Source organism: Phyllostomus discolor, chromosome 15 (assembly GCF_004126475.2).
Source record: "Phyllostomus discolor isolate MPI-MPIP mPhyDis1 chromosome 15, mPhyDis1.pri.v3, whole genome shotgun sequence".
NCBI classification, from domain to species: Eukaryota; Metazoa; Chordata; class Mammalia; order Chiroptera; family Phyllostomidae; genus Phyllostomus; species Phyllostomus discolor.
Genome location: NC_040917.2, coordinates 26,336,592 through 26,349,340, shown reverse-complemented (window position 1 = coordinate 26,349,340; position 12,749 = coordinate 26,336,592). Strand labels below are relative to the sequence as shown.

At 66.4% G+C, this 12,749-nt stretch overlaps 1 protein-coding gene and 1 long non-coding RNA gene across 3 annotated transcripts; one reads left to right on the top strand and one right to left on the bottom strand.

Moving 5' to 3' along the window:
- Positions 1-187: 187 nt before the first annotated feature.
- LOC118498268 lies at positions 188-12,357 on the top strand. Its single transcript, XR_004900792.1, has 3 exons — positions 188-861; positions 12,251-12,256; positions 12,347-12,357. It is a non-coding gene; the product is annotated as an uncharacterized LOC118498268 (long non-coding RNA).
- TIMM17A (translocase of inner mitochondrial membrane 17A) lies at positions 773-8,768 on the bottom strand. 2 transcript variants are annotated; one of them, XM_028531123.2, is made up of 6 exons: positions 8,670-8,767; positions 5,220-5,319; positions 5,060-5,123; positions 3,112-3,240; positions 2,303-2,413; positions 773-1,152 (listed from the first exon to the last, which is right to left on the bottom strand). In XM_028531123.2, the coding sequence occupies exons 1-6, from the start codon at positions 8,693-8,695 to the stop codon at positions 1,067-1,069; spliced, it is 516 nt and encodes a 171-aa protein (XP_028386924.1). In that variant the 5' UTR covers positions 8,696-8,767; the 3' UTR covers positions 773-1,066. The 2 variants fall into 2 exon arrangements, with proteins under 2 accessions (XP_028386924.1, XP_035871909.1); XM_036016016.1 differs by having other exon boundaries at positions 878-1,152; positions 5,060-5,319; positions 8,670-8,768.
- Positions 12,358-12,749: the final 392 nt, after the last annotated feature.

The following is a 12,749-nucleotide window of genomic DNA, read 5'->3' as shown; positions in this document are numbered from 1 at the left end:
GAGTCGCCACCGGGCTCAGGGGCGTGACCCCCATGTAGGAGCTCGAGGGATCCCAACCAGACTCATGTGCACGCCGCGCCAGGGTGGCAGGCAGCCTCTGACGCCAGGAAGGGAAGGGCGAGGTGGGTGGGCCCTTCCTGAGGGGGTATCAGCGGGACAGGGAGGGACCCACCCCGGAGGGGCCCTGGGGTCTGCTTGTCTCCCCAGGCACTTCCTTCAGGGAGTAAAACCAGCTGCCTACTTCGCCTTCGTCCTGGGCTCTACTCCAGCACACCAAAGTCAGCTTTAGAATACTCACTAAACATTGTACGTTTGCACTTTTAGGAAAATATTTACTAGACTCTAAACTATCGTTTTCTGTTATTTGCTAACTTAAGATCAGTGGAATCTAAGTGGTGGATTAAGAGTTTTCGCAGTAAAACTCAAACTTACAGGTTGAAACTTTTCATTGAAAAAACGTCAGGAAAAAGGGGGGGAGGTGAAAAACCACACAATGCGAAGCAAATGGCCACCCCCACACTGCAGGCTGACCCCCCTCCACTGCAGGCTGACGGAGGGCGGGGAGGAGGCCAAGGCCGAGCCGGGAGGCTCCAGGAGCGTCCTCCGTTCCGCGTGCCGGGGTGTCTGGCTTCAGTCCACCGAGCATCCACCAGGGGCCCCCACACACCACCCACCCACTTCCGGGGCGGTGGGCTGAGCACAGAACTCGCGCCTTCCCACAGGCCGGCCGGCGGGTCCAGTGGGCTCAAGGAGGAAGTGCAGAGTCTACGGCTCATCTTAAAAGAAGGAGCGAGTCCCAGGAGTTTTATTGTTTGGCCGCAGAACACGAAAGCAGGCGGGGCCCCCCGGTGAGAGCGGCCTGTGTCTCCTCGGCACGGCGTCTTCGTGAGGACACCGACCTCGCTCTGACCTCGGGTGCAGTCCTCGGGTAAATAAATACACGGCGGTCTCCTACGCCCCGCCCCATGCTCCTCCAAATAGAAAAAGTGCTAAATGTCTCTGCGTGGCCTGTTGGCCTCGGTCTCCCGCTCACGGTGTCAGGAACTCCGGCGCCCCTCGGAGGCGCCTACTGGTACTGCCGGTAGTCCCCGAAGGGCGAGGGGGGCAGCGGGGCCGCGGGGAGCTGCGAGGGGTCTTCGGCAAACTGCGGGCCTGCGGTGAAGAGAAAAGAGCTTCAAGAACCACTTGGAGGTTGGACGACCCAGGACAACCTCCGCAGAAAGCACGGCAGCCAGCTCGGTGAAAACACTGTGTCCGCCGGAGCTGGGACCCGGATTTCCTCACAAACCCGCCGAACCCCCACGAGGCGCCTCCGACTCGGGGTGAGCAGGGCTCCCCCTGTGGCCAGAGCCCACAGCTCTGCCGTGGTAAAAGTAAGGCAGCGGAGTGGCCAGCGTAACCGAGTCGGACCTCCGAAGTGACGGCTGCAGGGGGGTGGGGTGGGGGGACAGACCAGGTGTGCAGGGGGCCCAGCCCCCACCCACTCCACGGGCACCAACAGGCGGGGGGGCTGAACCTTGCCTGAAAGACACAGACTCTCTGGCGAGGCGCCCTGGGGAAATCGAGTCAGACTGGGCGCTGTGACCTGCTCCCAGCTCCATGTGAAGCTCCGCCAAGCCCCAGAACTCACTCTCGGCCGTCTCGCTGCTGGGCACGCTGCCCTCCCCGGGGGCCGGGTCTGGGTTTCGCTGCTGCACTCCTGCCCCCCCCCCCCACATCTGGGACATTCTCACCGAGACAGCCGAGGCGTCCACAGCTACAAGGGACTGACCCTCGTTCCACGACCACGCAAGGACGGCTCAGCACTCAGTGGGACTCGCCCCGGTGCCCCGGGTGAGAGGGACCACGAGCAGCAGAAGGCCTGTCCCTGAGACCCCGAGTGACCTCCCCAACAGGGGTCACTTCCCACCACCCTTGGGAGCAAGGGACACAGTCACACAGCCCCATCTGGCCCTGAACCTGGTGCTCTGTCCCCCTCCACCGCGGCGTCCCAGCACCTAGAGCAGGGCCCGGCCGGCACGCGGACAGCGGCGCCTTGTGGGCTGACCACCATTCTTGTGGCACGTCCTCCAGGCCCTTCCTCCCAGCACCTCTGAGACGAGCAGCAGCTTCTCGGGGTGAGCGAGTGAGCGCTGGCCGCCGAGAGCTCCGGGGGAGATCGGCAGGAAGTCACCCAACCAGCGAGCTCCGGGGACCGGGGTCGGCCCTGACAGAGCCCGCGCCCCGAGTCTCCAGCGGGACCCGGGCCTGTGCTGACCCTCGCAGCCCACCCACAGTGACCGCAGGGCGCAGACAGACTCACCGTTGGGAAACTGCGCGGAGGCAAACCTCGTGAGCAAGATGCCGGCCCCTTCGATGAGAGCCAGGAGGATGCCGCCCATCGCGGCCGAGCCGACCATGGCCACCGGTCCGTCTGGGTGCGGGAAGACAGAGCTCGTTAACAGAAACTGGGTTCAGCACAACACACAGCCAAGGGAAGAGCTGCCCGCGTGCCTACGGCCGCCGCCCCCCAAACCCTCTCTCTCGCTGGCTGAGACCGGGGTCCACAGACCGCGGCCCCAGGCCAGACGCAGCCCACGGCCCGCTCACGGCCCCAGGGCTCCGCCGGCACAGCCGTGCTCGCCCGCACACGCGCCGTCCGTGGCTGCTCTCCTGCCATGGTGGCCGGGCTGGGGAGCCGTGACCGGGACCCCATGACCCACGAGGCCCGACGCATGTGCTGCCTGGCCCTTTACAAAGTGTCTGCCACTCCGGGCGCCGCCACCACCAAGCCCAGAGGAATCCCGGCTGCCCTCGGTCCCAACGACCCAGAAGGTGGTTCTGTGAGCTTTATCCGTGACGCCTGCTCGGGACAGGCGTGACGACTAGTCCCAGAGGGCCGGGACACACACACACACACACACACACACACACACACACACGTGTGCAGCAAGCTTGCAGGGTGCCCGGGGACCTGGGGCTCGCAGGCTCCTAGCCACGGTAGTGCGCAGGGTGGAACGCCAGCCCTCGCCCTCGGAACCCCCACCGACCCTCCTGCCCCCCCCCCACAGGCACCCCAGGAGCCTACAAGCTGAGACAGAGGAGGTTCCCTCGGGAAACGATCGCACTCACTTCTGGCGGCCAGAACGGCTCCCGTGAGGGCCCCACTGGTGATGGAGTTCCAGGGGTCCTCCTTGCCTCGCACCTGGACCAGGCTGCAGTCGATCATGGAGAACAGGCCTCCCCAGACGGCGAAGCTCCCTGTTTTAACGAAGACAACACAGGTGTCAGTTTGCCACTCTACTCTTCACGTGCTACCGTAAGAAATAAGCTTGTGCCCTGGCTGGCGTAGCTCAGTGGGTTGAGCGCGGGCTGCGAACCAAAGCATCGCAGGTTCGATTCCCAGTCAGGGCACATGCCTGGGTTGCAGGCCATATTTCCAGTGGGGGCCACATGAGAGGCAACCACACATTGACGTTTCTCTCCCTCTCTTTCTCCCTCCCTCCCCCTCTAAAAATAAATAAATCTTTTAAAAAAACAAAGAAGCTTAAATAACACTACATTCTCAAAACTCCCCCCTCCCCAAACACTCGCACGCACGGTCTGGACGAGCACAGAGGTCGGGAGACCCCCCCACCCTTGCCGACGAAGCCCTGGGAACGCCCAAGCTGATGCCAACCGTGGGGCTCTGCCAGCACCGCTCCCCGCCCTGCCCCCCGACAGCTCCACCCACCTCCACCTGCCCTGTCCTGCACGAGTGTCCCTGAGCACCCGCCCCAGGAGAACCACCGTCGGGGACCCGAGAGGCCCAGCTCTCCTGGGGTGTGCCGGCCAGTGCACGCCAGCGGGCATGGGATGGCGCAGCGGGAGTGACAGAGAGCCCCACGGGGAAAGGGGCCACTGTTCCTTCTCCGCCCCACCCCCCCGCCCCGCACCCGTGAAACCAGAACAAGTCTGCATCAGGCCACTCTGCTCCCGGAGCAGACTCTCCTGAGACACGGAGACCACCGGGCCCCCCCACCCCCACCGTCCCCCGGGGCATCTGCCACACGGCCGGTGACCGTGACCCGCTCCAGCCCGCGCTGCACGCACAGCACCTCGGCTTCTGCCCCAGGGGCCACCCCCAGGGGGTCCTCCTGTCCCCTCAGGCTCCCCTGGGCCGTGACCGCTGCCTGGCCGTCCTCCACTCGCTGAAAATGCCACATGCCGGGCGCAGCCTCTCAGGAGACAGGCAGGAACCCGCCTGACCCGTGTGACCTCTGTGCACTCGAGGGGCTCGGGGTGACGTGCACTCTGACACCAACCCCGCTCCCGGCCCGCCGAGTCGGAGGGAAACCAGCCACTGCTTCCTCCCCTGTGCGCACGATTATTGCAGAGGGAAGGACAGGGAAACGGCGCCACACTGCAACCCTCGGGCCCCATTTCCGAGTCGGCAAAGCGGGGTGCCAGCACCCCCCTGGGGGGCAGCGCTGCCGGGGGCGCCCAGCAGCAGCACGGCACACCGCTGGCACTCGGTCCAGGGTGGCGTCAGCTGCCGTCTCTGCCAGGATGCTCGAGGACAAAGAGAAGACCGCCCTCTCGGACGCACGGAGTGTCTGAGGGCCGGCGGGAGGTGGCGGTGCTCCCCCAGCGTGGCTGCGTCTCTGTGAACGGACACAACTCCCGGCTTCCGGGCACACAACTGGGAACCCTGCACTGCCCCGCGGTGTCCCCCGGCCCCGGGGGGAGCCCGTCCGGCCAGTCGGGGTCTCCCTCGAAACCCCGCCCTCACCACACGCCCTCTTCAGCCTTGTCGCCCCGGCAGCGGTCCCTCCCGACCGGCGCAGCCCTGCCCCAAAGCCCACCGCTGTCCTCTGGACAGGAGGGGGGCTAAACAGGCCACTGAGCACGCGGGGGGCAGAGTCGAGATTTCCGACTGATGCGACGACTCCAGTTCCTTCTCGGGTAAGCCACCGGCCCAGGGATCCCCACTTGTGGTCACCCGGCTGCCGGGCGAACTGGCGCGGGGGCTGGTGTGATCTGAGGGGGGAGGAAGCGGAGCCCCCTCCGAGCGAACGGGAAGCGCGTCCGCGGCACGAACCTCCCAGCTGCGGGGCCCGGGTCTTCACGGCTGTCAGGCTCCCTCGCAGCCTGTGGCTGACGCCCTGTGAAGACGCAAGCAGAAACGTGTCACCGGCACCGTCACCCCCACCCGCGACCGGCCCGCGTGACCTGAGCAGACCCACAGGCCGCCCACTCACCACTGGAGAATTGCGGAAGCCTTTGATCGCCTGGAAGACTCCACCCCCGATGGTGCCCATGGTGAAGGCCCCGCCACAGTCGTCCACGATGCGCCAGGGGCTGCGAGCAGGGAGGGAGGGGCCTTATTTTCCGTCCATACACCGCAAACCCAGCGCCAGCCCCGCGCCGGGAGCAACAGGCCCCGGGCAGGGTCCTCTGCAACCAGCACACACGTGGCCCAGGACAGGCAGGCAAAGCTGCGGGGCTCCGCCTCCATCCTGGGCACTGGGCGCTGGGGGGGGGGGGGTGCGCTGCAGACCGGGCCGGCGCAGAGGACAGACGAGTCTGGGACGCTGCACTGTCACCACGAGTGTCACCCCGTCTCCCGGGGATCAAGGTGACCTTTCCAGCTGCAGGGACAGTTAAAGCGGAAGGAAGACTCAGCAGGGGCAAGGAAGACCGATCTGTGAGGCTCCTTAGGGTCTGAAACTCTCCCGGGGTTAGGGTTAGAGTCCAGTCGACGTTCAGAGCCTCAGCCCGTATCAGGTCAGTTTCACTCTCGCGGACTCCGATGCCCAGTGCCTGGAGGTTAGACCTGCACCCCGCTCCCACAGGCAGCGCCCTAACTTACGCGACACGCCGACACCCAGTACACTGACCAGGAGGCTAGTGCGACTCGTCTGACAATCTGGCCCACAAAAAAGTCTGAACACTTAAGTTCGTTTTCAATCCATTCTTTTTAAAGATTTTATTTATTTTACATTTAGAGAGAGGGGGAGAAAGGGAGAAACAGAGGAAGAGAAACATCCATGTGTGGTTGCTCTCAGGCGCCCCCTCCTGGGGACGTGGTGCACACCCCAGGCCCGTGCCCCAACTGGGAACTGAACCGGTGACCCTTTGGTTCACAGGCCTGTGCTCAATCCACTGAGCCACACCAACTGGGGCCATTTTCAATCCATTTCAAATGCAAGATTCTTCTTTCATCTAGTGTCAAGGGTTGAACGCTATAACGAGCTAGGGACGATCCACCTGCTCAGGTAAACTTGTGAATTTGGTGTATTCATGCTGCTGGGGAATTTGGATAAGGAGTAGTTTCTGGTTTCCCCAGACAGGGAAACCTTGCCGTCAAAACACCGCGTCCTCTTCCGGTACAGCACAGCTCAGGGCCTCACGCAGAAGGACCACCGCAGGCGGCAGGGCCCGCCTCTGGGGTCCTGAGAACACCCGTGGCCCCACCCGGGCCCCGCTGATCAGGGTCCACAGGCAACCTGACTGCACTTTAACAGTTTGAAAACTGGGCCACTCCTCCGGAGTGGTGGGGACGTCACTGGGAAGTAAAGGGGAGGACAGCACGAGTCCGAGGCTCCCTCCCTGGGCGCTGGGGCTGCCATGAACGAGCACCATGATCTCCCAGAGGGGTGCCCGGAGCGCATGTCCCAGGAGAGGGCGACCAACACGAGGCAGATGGGCAGACGGACGGCCCCTGACCAGGGAGCAGCCACGTCAGAATGCCCCTGCGGGGCCGTCGGTGAGGGCTGCACACAAGGGTCAAGCCAGAGCCTCCCAGGGCGGAGGCGCCAGACAAGCCCAGCTCAGAGCGCCGGGACGGTACCGGGGCCACAGGCCGTCATTTAACAGGTCCCGGCTGTCTTAGGTGCCTCGTCATGCAAACAAAGCCTACGACTTTCAAGAAAGCGAGGCTGTTCCCCATAGAGCACCTAATCTTCTAGCTTCCCAAGAGCTCTCGTCTCCTCTCCGTTTCACAGCCAAGGCTCAGAGGTGAAGGACCTGGCCCAGGAAGGGCCAGGGGAGCAACTGCGGCGCAGACCCAGCACGGCCAGGGCCCCGGACCCCTCCCACTGCAGCACAGACTGGGGGCTTCTAACGATGACGAAGTGTTCAGGGTGTCACCTCCATCTGGTGTCCCAAGAGGGGCTGGAGGGGAGGAAGGCAGCCAGGAAGCTGCGGTAAGAGGCATGGGGACCCCAGGGAAGACCCCAGCGATAGCAACTGGGAGGCAGAGGTTCCGGGGGACGGCTCAGACTGCACCGGGCGGGGAGGGCTGTGGAGGGGGGGCGGTGGGAGCCTGGGCGGGAGATGCTCCCCCGGACAGGGCCACGCAGGCCGTCCGAGCGTTCACCCACCGACGGCAGGGTTGACCGCACACCCACTGCTCTGCTTCGAAGCCAGCGAGTGCGCCCGGGGAGAGAGCCAAGGGGCACCCGGCGAGTCAGGTGAGCACTCGTCACTCCTGGGACGTCCTTCTTTCCGTGTGTGCCGGGAGGACACTGGTTAACGAAGTCCTCCAGGGTTCCGGTGCGCAGTCTGTGCCGATGCACCATCTGTGCACTGGGCCGTGCGTTCACCAGCCCAGGTCGGGCCTCCTCCCAGCACCATTTGTCCCCCCTTCACCCCCCCACCCCCGTCCCTCAGGCGGTCACCATGCTGTCTTGTTGTCTGTGTCCCTGAGGTTTCCCACCCAGCCCCCAGCGCCCGCCTCGCTGAGAGCTCTCTGTCTGTCCTCTGTATCGGGGAGTCTGTTCTCGCAACGTCTTTAACCCACAGAAGCCAGAGGACTGCCCCTCCTGCCCGCCTGTACAGGTGTGAGGGCAACCACGGGTGAGCGCAGGCGGCGCCTCGGAGCGCACTCCGGGACGGGGGCGCAGCTCCCCGGAGAACGGAAGTTCAGAGAGCTCCGAGGCACCGAAGACAGGTAGTAGCCTGCACCCCGCTTCTGGGGCGGGGGCTCAGCACAACTGAAAACAGCTTGTTTCTGCTGACGCAGGCGATCAACCCCAGTAACGAGGTCTGCCGTTTCGGCCGATGACCCCAGAAGCCTGAAAGTCGGGCCCCCGAGACCTCCGCCCGCAGCCCTGCCCTTTACCACGACCCGCACGACCCGTCTGTGGGCCCGGCTTGTGCTCCTACCGCCCGAGCCCTCCCTCCCTCCCTCAGCCGGCGCTCCACGAACGCGCGAACCGACTCCTCCCGTCCACGGCTCCGGGAGCACGCTCCCCGGACAGCTCCTGCCTCCCGCCCCCCAGGATCCGAGCACGGAAACGGGCCCCCGCCTGCGGCAGCTTCCCCACACCCGCCGGGTACCATCGCGCCCGCTCGTCACGGACGCTCCGCCCGGCGCACGCCGCGGAAAGGGCACCCGGGGGCCGGGCTTCCCCTCCTCGACGCGGGCGGCGGGCGGCGGGGGCGATGCCTGGCTCGCACAAGGTCGGGGCGCGGGCCGGCGCTGCGGGGGCAGGTCCGGGGCCGCTTCCAGCCCGAGCCCGGACCTGTCACCGTCCACGGCAAGGTCACGGGGGGCCGGGTGCGGGAGGCCGGCGCCGGGGGCCGCCGGGCCGCCGAGGCCCGCACCGCCCGCGGCCACCGCGCCCGCGTCCACGCCCTCGGGGCCTGGAGGCCGGGGAGAGCGAGGGCGGGCGGGCGGGACGGGCGACGGCGCCGCTCACACTCACCAGGGCTCCCGCGCGTACTCCTCCATCTTGCCTCCAGCGCGCGAGAGACGCCGGGCGGCGGGGCGGGGCCTGACCCGGAGGCGGAAGTCGCCCAAGAGGAGGGCGTTGGGGTCGGTGGCGATTGGCTCCCCGCTTCCGCCCACAGCCAATGGAGGCCCGACAGCGCGAGGCTGGCCTCGCCCCGCCCCCCGGGGGCGGGCCCGGCCGACGGGGCCGGGGGCTGCAGGCGGGAGGGGTCCCCGCCCCCGCCCCCGAGGCGCGGTGCCCCGCGAGGGTCCTGGTGTCGTCCCGCCGGGGTCCCCAAGTTCCCCAGGCACGCTCCTCCTCCTCCGTGCTCTGTCTGGGCTACTAACTGATGCCGCCCGGCCCGACACGACCGGGAAGCTCTCCGCGGCGACACGTGGCCCTTGGGTCCCGGCGCCTGGCTCGTGGGGGGAGGCCCCACGGACGCGGGGGAGGGGCGGGGACGGGACGGGCAGCGACCCCACCTCCCTCAGTGCCCCCAGAGGGTCTGAGCCGCCCCCCTCCGGGACGCCCTTGGGAAATGGACCGCTGCAGACGCCCGGGTTCGCCCGCACCGACTCCGGGCGTGACTGCGGCTCTGCCCCTCCCCCGCCGCCCACCACCTCTCTGTCGACAGGGCGGGCGGGCACGGCCCCCGAGCCCCCGCACGGCGGCGCTCCTCCAGTGAAGGAGCCAGGGAACGGGGAGTGTTACATGAAGCCCATCGGGAAGGGGGGACACATGTGCAGTCCTGTTCGTGTCTGTTGATACCGCGGGTTCCGTCGTCCGGAGGCGACGCCTCCATCAATGTTGCCTAGAGGAACGTGCTGGAAAACCAACCTTAAGTGACTGGAGGACCAGGAATTTCCCCCCACCCGCCCTGGGAGCAGGGGGCGTGGTCGTTTGGGACTCCGCCCCTCTGAACCTTGTCCTTCTGCCCTGCAGGTCCCCTGACCCAAGGGCACTGGGGGCCCAGAGAGGCTCCAAATCCCCGGTCCCACCTGGCCCTCTCGCCCAAAGCCCCGACTGTCGTGGGCAGATAAGGCGCATCCCACAGCCAGCTCTAGGGCCTGGGGCCCGGCTGTGTGTCTGGGGCTGTTTGCTGGGCAGGGGCTTCGGAGCAATCTCTCTTCTGCTCTCCTCACTTTGCTGTCCAGCCTTTCCGTTCCTCGGCCGGGGCTCGGTGTCAGAGCTCTCTGCCCGTGTCCACTCTTCCAGGAGGCGGGGCAGACAGCCGCTCTGTGCAGAGAAACTTCCCGCCCCACCCCCAGAAGGGAACCAGTGGGGCTCCGTTCCCAGAGGGCGCGGTGTGCCTGGTGCTGGGTTCCGCCCGGGGCACGTGCTCGCCCGCTCAACGCCTCCACTCCCGTGGGGCGTCGGTCCTCTTCTCCTCTGGGTGGGAAGGCGCCACGTCCTGGCTGCCCGTTACCGAAGACACAGAGAGGCTCCCTGAGGGGCTCACGGTCACACCTCAAGTCCTAGTCCTTGTCATGTGACTCCAGAGCCTGTGGCCTTATTTGCCACCTTGTGTTCCCGGAAATGTGACTTACCTGAGGGCGTTTAGCCCAGCGGAGAACCTCCCACAGCGGTAGCTCCCCACAGGAGCTGCGCTGCGGCTGGAGCGCGGGGTCTCCCCCCAACCCCTGTCTCCCCGACCCCGTAGCACAACAGCGCCAGCGTCTCTCTCTGTGGAGCGGGCCGTGCCAGCAACTCCTGGCCCCCAAGATGCGCCTGTTTCGGGTGGGAGTGGGGTCTGAGCTCAGATGACCTCTGCCCCTCATTGCAGGGGCTGGGAGGTGGGCATACTCCTGGGCTCCGGGCGCCCGAGCTGTCCATCCCACCATGATGGGCGTCCCTGGCGTGGTGACCGCTGAGGCCAGAAGACTCGGAGGGAAATCACAGGTGCAGAGGCTGCGGGGGGGGGGAATTGGGACAAGTCAGGCCCTGGCTCCTCTTCAGGAGGATTGAACACGTTTGGCCAAAGTCCTGAGAAGGAAGAGTCCTTGGAGGCCAGGGCGGGAGCTGTTCTCAGCTGAGAGGGAACTAGAGGTTGGGTGGGGCGGCCCCGGAGCCAGGGGCCCGGGGATGCCTCTTGTAGGAAGCTCCCCTGGGCGGGAGGGAGGCTGAGGAGGGGTGGGAGCAGGGGTTTGGTTCGGGGAACAGCAGGGGTGCAGGGAGGAGCAGGGGTGTGGGGAGCACGGGACACCCTCCGCCCAGCATGCCGAAGCCCGCTGCAGGCCAGCTCCCCCCAGAGCTCTGTGGCCCCCCCGAACTCTCACCAACAGCTTCTAGCCCTCCTGCTTCACCTGGACGTCAGTGGGATTGTTTTCACCGCACAGATCACACACTTAAAAGACAACAACCAGCCCTGACCAGTGTGGGGGGCCTGGGTGTAATCCAGCAAGACGAACGGTCACTGGTTCAATCCCTGGTCTCAGCACACGCCCGGGTTTGGTCCCCGGTCCAGGCATGTGACGACGAGAGGCGATCGGCCGCCGCTTCTCTCCCTCGCTTTCTCCCTGCCTTCCCCTCTGTCTCTAAAAATAAATAAGTAAAACCTTTAAAAATAAGGAAATAAAAGACCATGACCACGGTGTCACCACTTTTGTATCTGTCTCCCCATGGTGTGTGGCAGGGTGCTGTGCACCCACGGCGGTCTCGGAATCAGCACGGCGTGAGTGAGCGAGAGCCAGGAGAGAGCCTAGGTGTGCGAGTGCACGGAGGGTAGAGGCAAATGAGGGACAGAAGGCGGGGGTGGGGCAGGGAGGTGGGGCAGGGGCCGGGGCGAGAGCAGGTGGAGATAGTCGGGATAACCTCTGAGGACTGCCGAGTGTCTGCTGGCGTCAGGTATAACTACGACGAGTTTCCCGTGAACGCTCAGATGTAACCTTCCTCACCACCGTGCCAGGTGGGCACACCTGCTGTTCACACTCCACAGCCCGTGAGGCCGAGTCACACAGGAGACGGAGCCTGGCCCAGAGTCTCCGGGCCGGCGAGTCGCAGGGGGAGGAGCCCACACGGGCCTGTCGGCCTGGAGAGCCCAGGCCACTGCTTCTTGTCCCGTCGAGATTGGCGTGTGCGATTACACACCCCTCCGGTGTGCAACACTGTGTGTAATTCGGTGTGTGTGTCCTCTCTGAACGGCGTCCACCATCCCTCCGTGGGTCCTGCCTGCCGCCCACTTCTCCCTCCCACAGCCTCGCCCCCCGCCGCCTGTTCCCCGAATCCGCACGCCGGTCAGACTCCATGCACGTGCTCCCCCACGCGCCTGTCTCCAGGGGGCTTCCAGGCTTTGGTGACTTTTGTGACGTTGCTGGTCGGTTGACTGTCCCCAGCGCTCGCAGGCCGAGCCACGCAGACTTTCGGATCTGGTGCAGCCCCGGCCGTCGGAGCGGGGCTGCCGCTCGGTGATTCCACTTCCAGACTCGGGGCACACGTGCCGTGGAAGCCCTCCCCCCACCCCCCCACGCGTCCCCCCAGCCCCCCCCCCCCGCCTGGTCCCCATGCTGCAGGCCCACCTGCCCGCGCCCTCCCCGAGGAGCCTGCCCCCCGGAGCTGGCCGGGGGCTCGAAACACAGGGCCCAGTCTTGTCCCAGATGATCCCTGGACGCGGCCGGTGCTGATCAAGTGACCGCCTCTGGCCCGGGGTGGACAGATGCCAGGAAAGATCGAAGCGTCTGCCCCGATGGGTTACACCAGGGCTCCGCGCAGCGGCGGCGCGGCGGCGGGCGGGAGGGGCCGGAGATCGAGTGTCCTGCGTCTGTGCGGCGGCGTGCCGGGCCGGCGGCGGGAGGCCCTCGATGGACACACACGCCCGAGCCGCCGCGCCAGCCTGCCCCCCGAGGCCCGGAGTCACGTTTCCCTGGAGGCTTGGGGATCGTGCTCTGGACCGGGATGCCCGCGGCCGCCCGCCGGCTGCCCCCCCCCCCCCTCCGTGCTCCGCGCTCCCCGCCCAACACTGGAAGACCCAGACGCGGGGGGAGGGAGCGAGGGAGCGAGGGAGGGAGGGAGGCTCGAACTCCCTTCCCAGGAGCCTGGGTGCTTCCTGGGCACGGGCAGCCCCTCAGGACTTCCCCG

Coding starts and splice junctions, on each gene's coding strand:
- TIMM17A (XM_036016016.1), bottom strand. CDS start 8,695: ATGGAGGAGTACGCGCGGGAGCCCTG. Junction 5,320..8,669: donor GAGTACGCGCGGGAGCCCTG/GTGAGTGTGAGC, acceptor CCCTGCTCGCAG/CCCCTGGCGCATCGTGGACG. Junction 1,153..2,302: donor CTCCGCGCAGTTTCCCAACG/GTGAGTCTGTCT, acceptor TCTTCACCGCAG/GCCCGCAGTTTGCCGAAGAC.